The sequence below is a fragment of the Pongo abelii genome, chromosome 10 (genome assembly GCF_028885655.2).
Source record: "Pongo abelii isolate AG06213 chromosome 10, NHGRI_mPonAbe1-v2.0_pri, whole genome shotgun sequence".
NCBI classification, from domain to species: Eukaryota; Metazoa; Chordata; class Mammalia; order Primates; family Hominidae; genus Pongo; species Pongo abelii.
Window position 1 is genome coordinate 28,013,658 of NC_071995.2, and position 20,380 is coordinate 28,034,037.

General features: G+C 37.7%; 1 protein-coding gene across 2 annotated transcripts in view; it reads right to left on the reverse strand.

The window, feature by feature from the left end:
* Positions 1-20,380, reverse strand: part of ITPR2 (inositol 1,4,5-trisphosphate receptor type 2) — a 519,932-nt gene that overhangs the window by 406,245 nt on the left and 93,307 nt on the right. For both annotated transcript variants that reach the window (XM_024256738.3, XM_054527007.2), the window contains 2 exons: positions 2,627-2,742; positions 1,631-1,717 (listed from right to left, as the gene is read on the reverse strand). In XM_024256738.3, the coding sequence (XP_024112506.2) occupies positions 1,631-1,717; positions 2,627-2,742 (203 nt within the window). The remainder of the gene's footprint in view (positions 1-1,630; positions 1,718-2,626; positions 2,743-20,380) is intronic.

Below are 20,380 nucleotides of genomic sequence, written 5' to 3' on the forward strand. Positions count from 1 at the left end.
CTGCTCATCCTAAATAGGCTTCTACACCTTCTGCCAGGGGATGCTGACCCTACCCCCTCCCAGATGAGTGTAAAAGCATCACTTCTCAGATTTTTTTGGACTTTGTGAACAAAATCTCACCAAAACATGATTCTACTGAGTAGCAAAACCAAAATAAAATAACCTTTCCATCTATTATTACAATCATTTCAAAAAACAATGGTCATTTTAGTACTCACAATATAAGAAAGAAATTATCTCAAAATAAAGTACAGTTCTTTAATTGAAAAAAAAATCAGCATTTTAAAATGCTCATTATCATACTCTTGGGTCCTTATGTTACCACAAAGCAATGGAAACCCTCATGGGCTGACCTTTGGGATCCACCATGTTCAAGAACATGGCTCAACCCCTCACTGACCAAGCTAACATCTGCACTTCAGGTACTTGACAAGGAACGTAAGTTCCACTTGCTGACATTTAATCAAAACTTGGTTAAGATAAACTCTATTTATGAAGGGTTGCCCCAGGGACATCCAGCCCACTCAGATTGCAGGTTTCACATTATCTATCATTCGATTAAGTCATACATTCAGGGAGCTGCCGACCCAGCTTCTCTCATCTTATCCCAACAGTGCACTGCTTTGACTGCCCTGTGTTCTGGCATTTTGCCATTGGCCAATAACAAAATATCAGGGATATTATTTTAAAAAACAGCTCTATGAAATGCCTCATTGTAGCATTTACTGTAAGGAAGTTGTCAAGGCTATTGTTTAGTATATTACACAATGTCCTCTTTATGAGCACACATAGGAGAAACACTTCCCTGGTCCTATTCCTGGGAACAGCTGTGCTTCTAGACCTCTGATTTGGCTCTGTGCTGCGGATCTCCTAGCCAATGACGTAATAGACTATGCTTCCCTATGGCTAAGAGGGCAAGAAAAAGCCTTCAAGTCAAAATTTACCAGACTTTACAACATGGTTTTTATAAATACGCCTTACCCCTGATTTCAGTTTATTCATCCAACTATGATTTTCCCTGTGACCAATTGCTTTATTTATTTCTATTTTATCTCACTATGTGCTCTGTATTTTGGAAAGTGCCTTACATTCTTTTTTGAAAAAGGTGGGGCATATATTAACAAATAACCAAGTAAGAAGCTAAAAAGATCTAAGTGAAACACAGGAAAGGAATGCAGCTGAGATAAAACAGAGTGTGCATACTAATAGAAATAGAAGACCTTCTAATAACAATTCAAGGATGACTTCCAACTGAAAGTGAAAACTTTTCTCTCTTCACAAAATGAAAAGCTAAGCTCCGTATGTTAAACATGGTCCCATTAATCTAAAGGACTATTTCAGAACAGGCCTTTAGAAATTGTTTCCTGACCCTCTTCTTTTTGATGTAATAACTTGTGCATACATCCAGATAAGATCACTTCTTTATGTGTAAATATCAGATTTATTCTTAAACATACAGAATAGTGCAGCACATATCAACGGAATACATCACAATACGTCACAACATCGATAATTCCCATCAAAGAACAAACTTCCTGTATCTCAAAATTTTAACGCAGTCTGGCTTTCCTGCCAACTTATTGACAAACTCCACATAAAATACTCACCTCGTTTAAGAGAAAATACTTACTTGTATAACATTACTGTATTTCACAATTTCTCCCAACAGTTTCTTATTCTCTGATTCATTTTGTTTTTGTTCCAGTTCTGCAGCGTGCTATAAGATGATTATCAAATATTCAGTGTGGAAATATAGTAAACAGAGTGTAATAACTGACAAAGAAATATTTTTTTAGGAACAAGACTATAGTCAGGAATAAAATAGGCTAGTAGTAGAGTCAGGACTGTAATCTTGGTTTAGGTGTTTCGTTTTGCTTTATGTTTCCATCATATCATATTGTCTTTCAGATTTTCACATCATATTTACCAAGGTATTTGGAAACTTGGGGAGTGGATGACTCCCCAAAGGGAGCAGTAATTAAATAAATGATTATAATATAGTGAGATGATTTGTCAATGTATGTTGAAATGCCCTCCAACATGTCTTGGGCCACTTTTATGTTGGACATTTCAGAAAAGTACTAGGCTCTTTGTTCTTATAAAATTACTTCAAGAACGTATATTGCTAGAAAAACCAACCAGGATAATAGTAGAATTTCCAAAGTCTCAAGAATTACAGTTCTTAATTCTGAAAGTACCAGGAATTTTAATGAGGCAAAATTAAGTTCTATCGAATTTACACTCAAACAAACCATAAACAATGGTCTTTCAATTATTTTTCTCCATAGTTTCTTTCAGGAAAAATATCAAAGATTATGTCAAGTAAAATATAACTGGATTTAATATTCTTACAGAGATTCTGAATTGGTTTTCATTTTGATCGGAAGCTTTGAATTCGTCTGGCACACCCTAAAAAACAGCAGCAGTAATGTGCTACCTATATGCCAGGAAATAAATGGTCACACCCTATTACTTGAAAAGCCCTTCTACTTTCAATGTGTTGCTATATGTATTCTAAATCTCTGTGTATTGGGTGAAAGGACAAAGCTAGAAAGCTCTAAATATGTCTTTTGTTATTGCTGTACTTGGTTAACCTAAGCCAGACAATTGGAATCCTGGTCCTTACCTGTAGTTTCTTCAGCAAGGCTGCCTCAGTGTGGTTCCCTTGTTTGGCTTGCTTTGCTTTCCAATATTGCTTCTGGGCAGAATATCTGTTCATAGGGCACACCTTGAAAAGGCAGTCTGTGACAAACCAACAAACGAAAACACTGTAACTAAGGCTACCAGCATTTCTTAGATTTCCCTTATAGCTCAGTTTTCGAATCTTGGAATCCCTGATTATACAGAACAGTTAAAAGTCATATAGTCCGTCCTCCAGCCAGCTCTCCATTCACTCTATAACATCCTTTTCGAATAATTATCTAGACTCAGTTAAAATATCCCCTTCTTCATTAATTTAAGTTTTTTAAAGACTACAATTGCCAGTGTATAAAGAAATCAAACCCATGTAATTGTGATATTATAAGGCATGGATTAATTATAATGGGGCACCTGGTCTTAGAAAGCAAATAGAATGAGATTAGTGACTTTCACTGCCTTATCTGACTTTGCACAATTAATACGCATTGGTGCTGTGTATATTTGACAGTCAAAGTGATCCAGGAAGTAGATCCCAGCTGACCATTAGAGTCATCCACTCCCCAAGTTTCCAAATACCTGGGTGAATATGATGTGAAAATCTGAAAGACAATATGATATGATGGAAACATAAAGCAAAACAAAACACCTAAACCAAGATTACAGTCCTGACTCTATTACTAAACATCAAGACAGAAAATCATAGAGGAATATTATAGTTGTGATATCTCTAAGTCAAGAAGCAAAATATACGTTTTATTTTCAATGAGGAGAATGGAAGAACTCAACAGTTTCACTACATGCTAATGATTTTGTATGCTTGTGGAATAGATTACAATCTAGAATGAAGGTTAATTCTCAGTATTCTATCACAAAAGAGTAGTAATACAGAAAATTCAAACCTTATTTTCATTTTTCTCATAAAAAACTGAGTTCAACATAACAAATTTACTTTATTTTGACTGATGTGTTGATATTTAGAGTCATTCTCATTTGACAAATAACTATCACAAAAATAAAATTCAGTCAACTCAAATATCCACTTTAGCCACATTATTGACTATATTATATAATATGCTTGTTCCACTATTTTACTTAAAATTAATTGTATTGAAAAAGATGATAACTTTTCAAATATCACTTTTTCATGGTTCTAATGGCATAAATGATCAAGAAATATGGCTGTAAAATTTGTAAGGAATGTAGGAAAAACAAGACAATGATGATTTTTTTCTATACAAACACATATTCCCCATGTGATTGCCCCACCCCCCATACACAGACAAGGTAATGGCAAACTAATCTTAATTTCTAGTTTAAAGGGTACTGATATGGATGATTACTCATCCATCTCATAGGTAGTAGAAAACAGATACCTTCAAACTGCTAAAAGTAGGCTTAGAGGCCACCAAAATTACAGTATGATACAGGAATCAACACCCAGCATGTGTGTGACCAAAGACGGACAGCCTGGAAAATGTTTTCCTTGGCAGTGTATCATACAAGCCCTAAAAGTTATTTCCTGTATCTTAGCAACTACAAAGAGAATTTTACAAATTTCTCGAAGCACAAATACACAGGTTGTTTACAAATATTTCCATAAGAGTGCTCCCAATTAAATATAGCAGACTCTTTTGACTATCCTGTATTAGGCAAGTGGCAAAACTCTACACTGTCTGCACTCAGCAAAAGCACAAATTCATGATCAAGGGGAACTGAACTCCATAATCTGGAGTTTATGCTTCTGACTTTCTTCATGTATAAAAAGGAAAGAGAAAAAAATTGTGTTTCTCTTCATTATTACAGATTCCTAATTAAGGTCAATTGGAAATGATCCTTTAACAGAAAAAATATTTTTGTAAATCCCAGACCACCTCAATAGCACTCCTAATTAGCGATATCTTTGGGGAGTCAGCAAACTGGCTGTCAGGCCAAATGCTCCTGAGTGGTGGCTGAGGTCACTGTGAAGTGAAGCCAAACATTCAGCCAAACTGTGTTTACTGTAATCCCCCTACAGGTGGTCATGCCCTGCACGAACAGGGGTTAAGCCTCAGACCCTGTCCTCAGAAAGCTCATGGTCTACTTGAAGCTTCACAAGGGAGCTCTGGAGAAGATGCTAAGAGCCACAACGATGCATGTGGCCAATTTCACAGGCAACGGAGGTCAGAAAAGACTTCCCAGTGGAGAAGAAAGGAGAAAACACAGCCAAATTTTAAATAACCAATACTCATTCAGCACAGAGGCAAGAGGGCTCCCATGCTAAGGGGAGGGGCATTCCAAACAGAGCCAGTGGCTGGTATGAAGGCAGCGAAGAAAGCTAAGGGACCCCTAACCATTCAGGAAAACCACCACTGAGGCAGCAAAATAAACATGGAATGGTAGGCTGAGGTCAAGATCTACAGTGTTATGTTCTAGGCTAAGGAGGATGGACTATATCCCATGGAAAATGCTGAACTCTTACAGACTTTTAAGCTCTTAGGGCATGTGAAAGATGGCATGAGCAAGGGGCAGGAAGGCCATCCCTGAAGCCCGCTGCTGTTGTGAAAAGACAGTAGGGATGGAACTGGGGCCCTACGGTAGTTTTGGGTAGCCGTAGATGTAAAATAAAGCAGCCGAACCAGAGGCTTAATAATCGACTAGATGTGGGGGTGGGAAAAGGTCAAGGAGGGGTAAGTGAAAATAGCCAAATGAACAAGCTTCCACCCACTCTATCTGAAGTACAAAGTCTTGGGTTTCAAAAGCCCTTTCCATTTCAGGGCCTTAGTTTTACAGTCCCTCTCAGCAGCCTCCCACAGGGGACATCTCATTTTATATTACAGTAAATAAATGATCTGTTTCTGCATGGGAACTAATCTTGCAGGACTGTTCTGGATAATAGGAGAGAAGGTGGGGCACACACAAACTTCTGTTAAAAAGCTTTCATTGGTGGCAGTAGGGTGTGTGCGTGCTTAATTCTCTCTCTGCCTCCTTTAGAACACTTTTTTAAAAATCTACTGTTCTTGGGCTGGTCACACATTTTGTCGGATTCTAAATTTACTGCATAATAATAGTGCTAATACCAGCCACACCTAATTCACAGGGTTGCTGAGATGAGCAAAAAGAAAATCTGTGTGAAAGTTCTTTGTGAACTTTAAAGTCCTATTATAAATGTAAGGCATTATTATTGATATTGCTTCATTCTTTCAGCAATAGCCTCACTAAGATGAAGACATGACTAAATCCTTACAGAGCTCTCAGCAAAGAGTAATGAAAAGTAGTTTAAGTTCCTTATAGATGCTGGATATTAGACCTTTGTTGGATGCATAGTTTGCAAAAATTTTCTCCCATTCTGTAGGTTGTCTGTTTACTTTGTTGACAGCTTCTTTTGCTGTGCAGAAGCTCTTTAGTTTAATTAGATCCCAGTTGTCAGTTTTTGCTTTTGTTGCAATTGCTTTTGGAACTTAAACAAATTTACAAGTAAAAAACAAACAACCCCATTAAAAAGTGGGCAAAGGACATGAACAGACACTTTTCAAAAGAAAACATACATGCGGCCAACAATCATATGAAAAAAAAGCTCAGTATCACTGATCATTAGAGAAATGCAAATCAAAACCACAATGAGATACTATCTCACATCAGTCAGAATGGCTACTACTAAAGAGTCAAAAATAACAGATGCTAGTGAGGTTATGAAGAAAAATTAACACTTCTACACTGTTGGTGGGAGTGTAAAATAGCCCAGCCATTGTGGAAGACAATTTATCAAAGGCCAAAAGACAGAAATACCATCGGACCCAGCAATTTCATTACTGGGTATATGCCCAAAGGAATATAAATCATTCTGTTATGAAGACACATGCACACATACATTCATTGCAGCACTATTCACAATAGCAAAGACATGGAATCAACCTAAATGCCCATCAATCATAGACTGGATAAAGAAAACATGGTACATATATACTATGGAATACTATGCAGTCATAAAAAAAAGAATGAGATCATGTCTTTTGCAAGGACATGAATGAAGCTGGAGGCCATTATCCCTAGCAAGCTAGTGCAGGAAAAGAAAATCAAAGCTAGTGCAGGAAAAGAAAATCAAATAAGTTATATTTAGCTCCCACTCATAAGTGGGAGCTAAAGGATGAGAACACATGGACACATAGAGGGGAACAACACACACTGGAGCCTTCTGGAGGGTGGAGGATGAGAGGAGGGAGAAGATCAAGAAAAAGAACTAATGAGTACAAGGCTTAAACTTGGGTGATAAAATAATCTGTACAACAAACCCCCATGACACAAGTTTACCAATGGAACAAAACTGCACTTGTAACCCTGAAGTTAAAATCAAAGTTTTTTAAAAAGAGGAGAGAGAGAAGTTAGGCATGCAACTGGGAAGCTGAAATAAACCAAAAAAAGAAAAAAAAGAAAAAGAAAAGAAAAGTTCTCAGATGAAACCTGAACACACACCAAGAGTGCCCAGTTAATGACAAGGTGTCCACCCCTTTGGTTTAAGATGCCACGGTGTGTCTTTGTATACACTTCTCAAATTCCTTGGAACAAAATGACAGTAAGAAAAGGATTAGATCTTCATTACCATGTAATATCTTTTTAGAAATGCAGATGCCATCACTAACATCAGTAAGGGCAGAGCCTTTGACAAGCCTACTTTTTTTCAGTGTGCAGGATTACAGCTATTTCAGAGCAACCCGGTCTCACCTGCCCTCCTCATCCTGCTTCTAAACTCTCTAGTATTCCTTGATCTGTAGAGGTGTGATACTGTTAAGAAAAATGTTTTATGGAGTTCAATGAGAAATTGACTCAGTGGCATTTTTTAATTCTAACAACAATCTCTTTAGCATTTCAAGACTCAAGGAATTAAAAAAGGAAAGGTTTATCTCAACAGCACAAATAAAAGGAAGTTATTTTTGTTTAATTTTTTTAAAAGCTTAACCTTAAGACCTGAGGCCAACAATTTTGCAGAATTACAGACGTTCAGGAAATGTTAGTAATCCAACCAGACATATGTTCAGTCAGACAATATTATAAGAACAATGGCTTAGAATTATAACTTTTATTTATTTATTTTTTGAACAGTTATGGAAGGAAATTAAGCCACTCAGAAGTGTTCATTTTAAACTGATAGCATTGGTGGCATTTCAGCCTGCTTACTTACAAATGCTAGCAGAGGGAAGAAATACGAAAGCCATTCAAATGGTATGGAGCACATAACCCATAGCACGTTAACACCGTAAGTCAAAGAGCCAACCTTCGCACATGATTCCATGGAAATCTGGCAGGAAATCAGTCTAAACCTCCAGTACAATACCTGTATAAATAGTTTTGAAATGTTTTGCTTTGAACCTGTGGAGGTACTTTCTACAATATTTGTATCTGAGGCCACTTCTGAACCCCCAGAAACTGACTTTAGGACTCTATTCAGGGCTATCATATGTAAAGTTCAAGCTATGTCTTGGCCAGCAGTATCCTTTGGCAATGGTGGAAAGAAAATTTGGTTTTTCATTTCTCCTTCCTCCTAAAGATGTCTTAAGATTTAAATGAGGCAAGTGCCTGTCACAAGGCAGGCATTCAACAAATGGCTCTTTCATGGTAGCCTGTAAAAAACACCTCATAACCATAGGGAACATGGTTACCAAGGGCTTTATTCTCCCCACGTGGAGAAAGGTGGGGAGGGAAAGCCTCGGGGACTTTTGTTTCTCTCTTTATGACGTAAAATGGATCCAGCAGAGTTCAATGAAGACAATGGTCTCTGAAACAGAAGAGCAAGCTAGAACCTTCCCAATGATAAAATGGAAAGTGGTTAAAAAAGAAACTCTCCTTAGGATAAAGGGCAGGCAGACAAGGGGCCATTAGCCACTAGAAATTAGAATTCAGGTCAGGCACAGTGGCTCACGCCTATAATCCCAGCACTCTGGGAGGCTGATACGGGGGGATTGCTTGAAGCCAAGAGTTCAAGACCAGCCTGGGCAACAAATCAAGACCCTGTCTCTGTGAAAAAATTTTTTTCTAAAAATCAGCTGGGGGCAATGGTGCGTGCCTGTAGTCCCAGCTACTCGGGAGGCTGAGACAGAGGATCACTTGAGCCTAGGAGTTCAAGGCTGCAATGAACTATGATCACACCACCACACTCCAGCCTGGAGGACAAAGCGAGACCTTGTCTCTTACAAAATACAAATTTTTAAAAATTAAAAATAATAGAATTCAGAGTTGATGCAGGGAGAGGAATGCATTCATTAGCTGAAAATACAACTCTAGGTTGTTTTTGTTTTTCAGTTTCCCTAAGAAATGCATCCTGAAATACAGTGTTTGTATAAAATTCTTTATTTTTAGAAGTTTTAAAAAGGAATGTGTTTTAAGAACACAAATTTCAAACCAAACATCTATCCCCCCACCTGCCTTGCCTAAGGCATCTATAAAGAGAGGATCTAAGAGGGAAAGTGTCCTCTAGAATGCTATGAAGGCTCAGAGAAATGTATTGCATGTGTTAGCAAACATGAAAATTAATCACAACACATGGGTTAGCAACAATGAAGATCGCAATGTAACTTCCTCTAGCTGAAAGTCAATTATTATACTATGAAAGAGGAAGAGAAATGGCATTTTGTCATTACAGGCTTGTAGAGTGATAAAATGTTAGCACTCAAAGAAGCCTCAGATAAAATCCAATCTTTCCCTTCCTTGAAGCAAAGAAGCAAAAACTCAAAAAGTGAGTTCCCTAGATCCTTCAGGATAGTATTTCTAGATTAGAATATTATAAATATGAAGAAGTTCAACCACACATAGGATGCTTGAATGCCCTGACAAGTGACTGCCTGACCTCTTAGTGGTAGGGACACCAATGCCACACTTGGTTTGTTCAATACAGTTTACTACCATGGAGCGCTTTGTAAACTATAAACAGTACTACACATTGATAATAAAGATCACTGGATCTTCACAAGACTCTCAAAAGTTAGCCAGGGTTATTTTCTCCATGTTACAGAGAAGGAAACTGAGACTTTTCTTCATGAGGAATTGAGATGAAATATGAACCAAGATCCTCTGAACCCAATGTAGTGTACTGTAGCCATGCAGAGATGCCACTAACAGCCCTAAATATCCTCAGACAGCATCCTTCTGACTTCTCTACCCCAACTTTGATTTGATCATCGTGGCAAGATCTCCTCAAAAAGTTATCATTTTTATTACCAAATACTAAGTGCCTCTCTCCCATAATAGATGTGATTTTAGTCAACTAAAGACTGAATTGTTAAAGCATCTATTAATGTATTTAGCAAATACAGATGGTAAGAAAACCACTGGCCAGGCCAGGCACGGTGGCTCATACCTGTAATCCCAGCACTTTGGGAGGCTGGGGTCAGGAGTTCAAGACCAGCCTGGCCAACATGGCAAAACCCCATCTCTACTAAAAATACAAAAATTAGCCAGGCGCAGTGGCGTGTGTCTGTAATCCCAGCCACCCAGGAGGCTGAGGGAGGAGAATCGTTTGAAACCAGGAGGCAGAGGTTGCAGTGAGCCAAGATCGTGCACTGCACTCCAGCCTAGGTGACAGAGCAAGACTCCATCTCAAAAAAAAAAAAAAAGAAAAGAAAAGAGAAAAGAAAACCACTGGCCAGAAAGTGAAATATGCATATGCCTCAGTTCTCATCCCTACCACAGTCTTGCAACACAACACAACCTCTAGAAAAATATTATCAAGATACATATACATATGTGCCACAGTTATAATACTCAAAAAGAAACTAATGAATGGTTTTCAATGGGAAATATACTACGTGTATATATAATTAAATGCTAAAACATAAATAAAAATATTATGAAATCTTAGTCTCAAAGAGATTAATTGACTGATTCATACACTAATAGGTAAACACTCAAGAACAAATGACGCTTTATCCTTTGCCTCATTTGGAGTGGGGAGGAAAAGTAAAATTCAAATGCATTCATGCTAATTTATATTCTTGTCAAGGTCTGAATTTCAGCATTGATTGAGCAAGCCACTACACTAGATGTAAGTGAAATCTGCTACCAGAAAAATCATAATGTATAATTTTTCAATCATTTTTCCCATTCTCAATGTGCCATGTTAACACTGATCATCAAAAAAATGTAATAAGCTGACTGATTCAGAAATCAAAATGCAAGCCTCTAAATTTCATTACATAAGTGTCAGATCTGAAAGAAAAGGAAGTGATTTTTTACATACATTTATGTTTCTACACACATACATGCAGATAAGATATATACATATATAATATGTATAGATGCATAACATATTTTATGTATATTTACATATGAGTATGTGCTTCCACAGACTCTCCTTTTACACCAGGTCTTGTCACATACATTATCTCATTTAATTCTTTCACAAACGCTTTGAAGTATTAGTTCTACAAACGAGGAAAGAGAAACTCAGAATGTTTTAGAGCTCTAACCTAAAATTTCAAAAATTGTTAAATTTAGTCCAGATCAACCTGCCTCCAAAGCCCATCTTCATAATTCAATAGAAGATGCCCTATATTCATCAAATTAAAACTTTAACAAATACATTGAGGTACATTCACTGAAATTAAAACACATAATGTGACAGTCCACATTCTCTGGTTTCAAATTCCCAGATTCCTTGCTGAAATTCTCCTACAAGGGCCCAAAAATGTGTTAAAAGAGACAATCCGAACACCTGTAACTATGAATACGGCAGAAGAGCACAGTAGCAAGCCAGAGAAGTTCATGACTTCAAGCCCTCCACTCAGAAAGCAATAATTTTCTAATAGGTGAACAATTAAACTATTAATACAGGTAAATTAACTTTACAGCAGTAAGCTTGCCTTTTTAAACCAATTTGAGCATGACTGTAACAACTCCTGTCCTAAATTTAAGAAAAAAAAAGTCTAACACAGGGTATTTTATGCCAAGTCACAGTTATGTAATAGCAATATTTAGAGTAAAGAACTGCTTGCTGTTCATTGTCCTGGTACTGAATTAATTGCTGTTCTCATATGGGTGACCTAAAACAAAATCAGTTTGTTATGCTAGTTCCTCCGTGAGCAGAGATTTATTCATAATAACAAAAAGATCATGGAGTCTTATTCATCATTATTATTACATATTTATGCACCAATAAGACTAGCTTTCTTTTGATTATTATTACTACCAAAGAGCATCTACAGAAAATTTAGGAGTCAATGGACAACTCCAGAGCAAAGTTTAACAAACTGCAATTGTGTAATTGTGCAAGCCAGGCTTTTTTTTTTTTTTTTTTTTTTTTTTTTTTGAGATGGAGTTTCGCTCTTGTTGACCAAGCCAGAGTGCAATGGCACGATCTCAGCTCACCACAACCTCCGCCTCCTGGGTTCAAACGATTCTCCTGTCTCAGCCTCCTGAGAAGCTGGGATTACAGGCATGCATCACCACACGTAGCTAATTTTTTGTATTTTTAGTAGAAACGGGGTTTCACCATGTTAGCCAGGCTGGTCTCGAACTCCTGACCTCAGGTTATCTGCCTGCCTTGGCCTCCCAAAGTGCTGGGATTACAGATGTGAGCCACTGCGCCCGGCCTAGCCAGGCTTGAAATCAAATTATTTGGTCTCAACCAGCCTTCTGAATGGAATGAAACTGAATTGAATAGAACAGGAAGAGAAAGGGAAAGGGAAAGGGAAAGGGAAGGGAAGGACAAGGGAAACAAAATGGGAAGGAAAAGAGTAAGGGAAGGGGAAGGGTAGGGAAGAGGACAGGGAAGGAGAAGAGAGGAGAGGGAGGGGGGAAGGGAGGAGAAGAGGAGGAAAGAAGAGGACATTGCAAAGTAGCAAGTATTCTTTCAAGAAACTTTTGTTTCTGGTCGTGTGTGGGTTTGTGCATGTGCACACACACATATGTACATGTGGGATTACAATGTATAATGTATTTCTTACTGAGAGGTGCAACTAAAAGTATTCAAAAGCCACACTTCTAGAGGTCTGCACATGTGTACAGGTTAGGGTTAAATGAACTTCAAATTTATATAAACATATCCTGTGGTCAAGAGGAAAGGAAACTGAGACCAGGAAACTTTCCTTTGCTCTATGAATGACTTCTGAAATACACAAAAACTATATTTTTAAATTAACTGCCCCGTCAAATTTGTATATAGACCATTACAATGGAATGGGAAGACGCCCTTTTAAAAATGTCTTCCTCTTTTTAGCCCCACACTGGTTGGCCTCTACCTTTACTATAGCACCCATCTATCAGATAGTGCTTCCTATTAGATAACATGTTTACATGTAACTCTATATTCAGCACCTATTAGCTACTATAAGGAAGATGCTCAAAATCTGTTTGCAAAAGAAAGTTCCTGCCAAGTTACCTGAGAAACAATCATTAGATATCTATTATTTCTGCTCTGAAGGGTTTTACCATCTTTTTTGCGGGGTGGGGGGAGGTCTCCTATTAAAATACAAACACCTGAGAAGGGAATACCCTAAGATCTTGGTTCTCAGTTGACTCCTGCTGCCTGAGAGCTCCATGAGGGTGAAGTGATTGGTACTGAGCTTCTGGGAAAGGCACCTTTTAGCTTACCAATGACTGGGAAAAATACACAGGAAAGTTGTTGACCAAATTTGCAGATGATGCAGAGTGAAGAGGAGTAGCTAATTAGGCAGATTAAAATCTAAATTTTTTTTTAAATCCAAACATCAATGCAATTAATTTTATACAAACATAAATATAAGGTCAGAAAAAAGTCAACCACTTTGGTACATGATAGAGAGGAGCACCAAGGCTATTGGCAATTAGTATTTTAAAAATTGAAAATAGCCTAGACCTTAGGCTTGAGTTCAACTTAACGCAATTAGAACGCCCTATAGCCCTGTGTGCCCAGGACAATTCTGGTTTATGCCTGTTGCCTGAGCTTAATTATTAGCCATATCCCCCTTTCACTCTCAAGAATGTCCTGGTTTGGGTGATAAGTATATTATCACTCCAAATATAAATAAGTGAATATTGTGCTGAACCAGCGGAAAAGCTGATGCCGCCATTTTAGGCTGATGCATATTAGACTGATTCCTCAAATAGAGGAAGAAGGAACACATCCATATTGGGTCCAGTTCTATAGGTGCCACATTTTAAGCAGCATCCTAACAAATTAGCCAGTATCCAAAGTTCAGCAAGGGGGAAAGCAAGCAAAATACACAAGTCTTGTTATTTGAGCAACGATAGTTCAAACTGGGAAATGTTGCCTAACAGAGAGAAAACAAAGAGTTGGCATAATCCCACTTTGTGTAGCTAAACTTCTACATGTAAACGAGGGAGGAAAGTTTTTCCCTATATTGATCCAGGATCAAAGAAAATTTCAGTTCCATGCAAGGGGAAACTTGCCAGCAATTGGAAAAAATCCAAAAAATACAAATTACTCAGAGGCAAGTAAACTTGTACTCATCATGTTGAGGCAGAGGCAGATGCAGTGCAGCAGGAATCTTGCCTTGGGGAGGTCTTTCCCAAATACTACCTTCTATTTTTCTTTTTTTTCCTTTTCTTTTCTTTCTTTTTTTTTTTTTTTTTTTTTTTTTAATACGGAGCCTCACTCTGTCGCCTAGGCTGGAGGACGGTGCTATCTCAGCTCACTGCAACCTCCACCTTCCAGGTTCAAGCAATTCTCCTGTCTCAGCCTCCTGAGTAGCTGGGATTACAGGCACGCCCTATGACGCCCAGCTAATTTTTGTATTTTTAGTAGAGATGGGTTTCACCATGTTGGACAGGCTGGTCTCAAACTCCTGACCTCGTGATCTGCCCACCTCAGCCTCCTAAAGTGCTCGGATTACAGGCATAAGCCACCGCGCCTGGCCTACCTTCTATTTTTCAGTGGGAACTGTGGTAGAGGTGACTGGCAAAAAGGAAAGGAGTTCATGTTCTGCATTTACATAAAAAGCTCAGACACCTCACCTGCTTCAGCTGTATTTATCAAACTGTGGTTGGTTTGGCATCTCGGTATTACAGAAACCAGGAAATTTCAGCCCCCGGACCCCATAAGTCTTCTACTACTAAATATCTGTCAGTGCTACATCAAAATGCTCAAAGTTAAAGCACTATGTAAATATGTATTATTATTACTTCCAACTTTACATTCCACATGAACAAATACAGTTGTGTTTATATTTTGCAGTATCGGAAGCATAATGCTCGCTGTGGTATTTTGTCACTTAAGTTTTTAGTTTGGTAAGATACTCCCAGATTAAAAGAAGATTAACAGAGAGTCAAAGGTGGAAGGAATAATAACAAACACACTTTCCCCACAACACACACACACGCACACACACACACACACTACACAAATAGCAGCTATAATACTTAATGACTGAGCACTCTATGCCAAGCACAATGATAAAAGCTTTACACAGATTCTTTAATCTCTGTAGAAAACTTTGAGACCAGTATTACTATTGTTCCCATGTTACAGATCATGAAACTGGAAATTTTAAAGGTTAGGTTCTGCCCAGGGTCACAGAAGTAGGATTCAAACCCAAACAACTAACTTCAGAGTCTGTTCTTTTACACACTAAAGATAGAAAGGACATAACCCAGCTATTTTGCATGTTTGGAAAGTAGAACAGTAAAATATTAAAGAATTGGGATGTGGGAGGAAAGGTAAGACTTCCAGAAAGTGGACATGAGAAGTGGGGAACAGAGAGATGAGGTAACAGAGTAGAGATGAGATAACAGAGTAGAGAGAAAACATGGTGGACAGGCCATGGGAAATGAAAGCAATGGTGGTGGTGTGTTCTTCTCTTGGCATTTTTTTGTCTCCTCCTTTCCTACCTATTCTTTTATTCTCCATAACTGTAAATTTGTTTGTTGTTCTCTTCCTCTATTTTTTAGCTTCTCTCTCTCATTACATCTATTTTTGTCAGTTTTTGAGAAGGGGGTTGTTTTTGTTTTTTCTTTTTACCATCAAGAATGAGCTTGGGTCTCTTTGTAGTTTTATCTCCTTCTCTTTCCCTAATTATTTTCTTCCTTTTACATTCTCTTATTTCACTCTCTCTCCAATATTTCCTTTATCACTTCTCCAAACTTTTTCTTTTCTTTCTCTTCCTTACATGATTATAAAATTATTCTTTAAAAATGTATCATGTCCTTTGGATAAGATTAGGTCTTTTCTATTTCAAATAAAAATTTAGACGAGTTGAACATTTTCTTATCAAAACTCAACCTGAAAGTAAGTTGCAAAAGCAAGCACATTTCTAACAGAGGACTTGGATCCAGAATACAGAAAGTGCTTTTACAACTCAATAAAAGAAGACATACAATCCAATAAGATTTAAACAGATGTTTCACAAAAAAGGGAAAGCTAACAAGTACATAAAAATACACTCAATACCACTGGTCATTAGAGAAATGCAAACTATGACCATAATTAGATACCACTACAAAACCACTAGAATGGCTACAATTAAAAAGAATGACAATGTCATGTGTTATGAGGATGTGGAGCAACTGGAATTCTCATACATTGATGGTATGAACACAAAATGGTTTCCTACTTTGGAGAACATTTTGGTAGTTTCTTGAAAAGTTAAAAGATACTTATTATATGATCCAGTAATCCCATTCCAAGGTATCTACCCAAGAGAATTAGAACATATGTCCACACAAAGCACTGTATGCAAATGTCCACCTACATTATTCACAGTTTCCCAAAAATGGGGTAAAACAAACCAAATGTCCAACTCCAAATGTAGTGGTATATCGATACAATAGAATACTACTACCAAAAACAAAAGAACAAATATCGACACATGCAGTGATCCTGAACATGGATGAATCTCAAACACATCTTACTAAGTGAAAGAAGCCAGACACAAAAGACTACACACCACATGAGGCCATTTATATGAATTCTAGAAAAGGCAAAACTATAGCATCCAAAAGAAGGTCAAGGATTACCTGGAAGTGGGGTGGAAGAAAGGATTGACTGCAAAAGGACAAAAAATAACTTTTTGAGATGATGTAAGTGATTTAAGTATTGGCTGCACAACTGTATATACTTAACAAAACTCATTAAGCTGAATATTTAAAAGGAGTAAATTTTATGGTATATAAGTTACTATTCAATCAAGTTGAAAATAAAATTACTACAGTTGCATATGGTCCTCAATTGTTCACTTTTCTGTGGATCAATTGTTTCTCATAAATATTTTTAAGAAAAAAGATAAACTTTAAAGACATAATAAGGATTTGTTTTATTAATAGTTATTGTGGTTTGGTTTGCTTGGCATTTGGGAAGAGGAACACTGGGTTGACTTGTTTGCTAAATCACAGGATCTAGCTTGACTTCCCCGCACATGGCAGCTCTCAAAATCATTTAGTGATTGACTGATAAGACACACCCAGGGGTTCAGCAGGTACATCTAATTAAATCTAGTGAGATAAATTTTTCGTAACACAGCACACAATAAAATTAAGATTTAATCCACAATTTAATTTCAATTTGAAGAAAAGAATAGCCTGGAATATCTTGTCATATCTGAAAGTGAGGAAGAGACTATTGAGTCATGCCAAAAATACTTGAGGGTCCCAACGAACAAAATTGAGACTACTGAGCATTGAGATGAATGGCCACATTGGATTGAAACACACCAAATATGTTAAAATCCATGAGCTCATAATTATTTTTGAAAACACATATTAGTCATCTTTGGAGGTCAGAGTACCAACTCATTATTCTAAAAACCGGAAGATAAAGGGAAATACACTACAAAAGCAAGAAAAGAGGAAGGTAGATCAACATAAACACTGAAGGACATCTGCGATACGTCACACAGTAGAAAGAGTAAGCTTCACTCCACCGTATAAGGTGATCCCAATGTTATAAAATTCAACAAATCTACACAATGCTTTTATAGACTTCAATAAAAACTCAAGGAAGATAAACTATTTACTGTGGTTACCCCTGAGATATGGAAATGGATGTTGTGGAGGAGGAGAAAAGATTTTCACTTTGTATGTTTTATTACTTCGGTAAAAATTTTAAAGCAACAAATTTCTAGACAAAACTTTTTTGTTTTCCCAGGGGAAAAAAATCTAATTTATTATGGACTATATGTTAAAGCCTTGTAATGATGCTGCACTGTCTACTGGATGAAGCCCAAATTTGTTCTTAGAGTGAAAAGTATAAAATAAAAGTTTCAAAAGATGTAAATAAGAAAAGCTTACTCTAATGTTGCTGTTTCTCTTTCTGTCTTTGGAGAAATGGACCAGAGAATGAGAATGGGTCATCATGATTCCACTTCTGCTACCACTGTCATCAAATTATTTTAAAAATCAACATTTAGAAAAGGTCTATTTAATTTTCTACTTTATTTAGTCCACACCTGCTCTTTTCCAAGGAACTCTGCAATGTAGTGGCACCCAATTATTCATCCATTAAACATGTGAGACAGGAAACTCAGGCTGAGGAGGGGAGGCTCCCATTGAGGGGGAGAGCTTGGGGTGAGCACATCCCACTCTGATGCCAGCTGTCCCTGCGGCGGAGGTGGCGCCTTCTAGGCCTGGGAGGGCCCAGCTCAATGGCAGTGCGTTCATTTTAATCTCTAGTTAAGAAGTTTAACAGGAGTAGCAAAGGATATAATTAGAAACGTTCTCAACTGCTAGCAGAACTGAAAAGAATGAGGATTCCATAACAATTAAAATTACTTTTCTAAGTGCTGATAATTCTTACCTCCTTTGCCAGCTGGGTACAAGTCAGGACCTCTGTTTTAGCCAGTTTTATACACATGTTTTATAAACAGATGTTTTATACACATCTCTGGAAATATAGTCCTTCCATTTTACCATGTCAGCTGACACAGGGGAAGTTTTATTTGAAAAACAAAGTCAAGGCATTACAAAGTAGAAAAGAAGGATTCTTAATGTGGGAACCATGAGCCTACAGTGGATGGGATTCATGGAGGTCGACAAATCCCCTGAACGTGTAAGAAAACCTGCATGTGTGTGTGTGTGCGTGTGTGTGTGCATTCACAGATCCATTTCTCTATGGGAGGACACATAGCTGTTATGAGATTCTGAGAGGGCTCTAGGCCCCTCAGAAACCCATAGTAATCACTCCTGAAAGGGAGTGTACCATTATAAATCATCTTAGGCTCTCAAGCCAGTAACTATACGAACACAGTCAGTTGCAAGCAGGCATGAGCTAAACTCTGCTTTTTTAAACAATGGAAGAGGAAATACATTAGGAAGGAGAGGGTTCCTAAAGGATGCTTTAGAAAAGTAGAAAGAAGATAAGTCAGTCCTAAATGTGGGCCCAGGCAGGGAAGGGAGATTCCTAGACTAGGTCTACAGGAAGCACATTTCCTCTGCAAGGGAGTGCCCACACCAACATGAACAAGCATGACAGAACGCTCTGAGAGGACAGATAAAGAAAAAGATGAATGAGCCAGCAATTCCATGGCCAAGTATTCACCAAAGAGAAATGAGTGCTTTTGCCCACCAAAAGACACACAAAGCGTGTCACAGGATTCATCAAAGCCCATTGATTGGGTAAGCGATAAATAAATAGTGGTATGGTCACAGAACGGAATTGTAAAAAGTAACAAGAAAGAATGAACTGCTACATGCAATAACATTAATGAATTACATAGATGTCATGTTGAACAAAGAAACAGCCACAACGGAGTATGACGGAAAACCTGTCCATGTCCACACAAAACCTAATGTTAGGAGCAGCATTATTCATAATAGTCAAAAAAGAGAAAAACCTAAATGTCCATTAACTGATACATGGATGGACAAACAAAATATGATATATCCACATCTTGGAATATTATCCAGCCTTAAAAAGGAATGATGTGGCCAGGTGCAGTGGCTCATACCTGTAACCCCAGCACTTTGGGAGGCTGAGGCGGGTGGATCGCCTGAGGTCAGGAGTTTGAGACCAGCCTGGCCAACATGGTGAAACCCCATCTTACTAAAAATACAAAAATTAGCCGGGAGTGGTGGCGGGTGCCTGTAATCCCAGCTACTCAGGAGGCTGAGTCAGGAGAATCCCTTGAACCCAGAAGCAGAGGTTGCAGTGAGCCGAGATCACACCACTGCACTCCAACCTGGGTGACAGAGCAAGACTATGTCTTGGGAAAAAAAAAAAAAGGAATGATGTACTGATTCATGCTAAAACATGGACAAACTTTGAAAACATTATCTAAATGAAAGAAGCCAGTCACAAAAGGCCACATAAGGTATGGTTCCATTTACATGAAATGTTCAGAATAGGCAAATGTATATAGATGGAAAGGAGCTTCGCCAGGGCTGGGAGAAGGGGGAAATTGGGAGTGACTGCTAATGGCTATATCTTTTGGGGGTGATGAAAAGGTTCTAGAATAGAAAGTGACAATGGTTGCACAAACTTGTGAATACACTAAAAACTACTGGATTGTACACTTTGAAAGATGAATTTTATGATGTATAAATTATGTGAATAAAAACCAATTAACGAAATAATAGGTATAGTATGGTTTCATTTATATGAAGTTTGAAAACAGACAAAAACAATCTATGCTGTGAGGGTAAAAACAGTGGTTACCTTTGGCAGAGGAACCTCTGCAGGGCTGTAAATGTTTTATATCATGATCTAGGTGATGCTTACATAAATATTTATATTTACATTTATTTATATATGTTTACATATACATACACACATATAAAAATTTATCAAGCTTACATTTAATACATTTGAGCTTGCACCTAAGATTTATGTGTTTTGTTGAATGTAAGC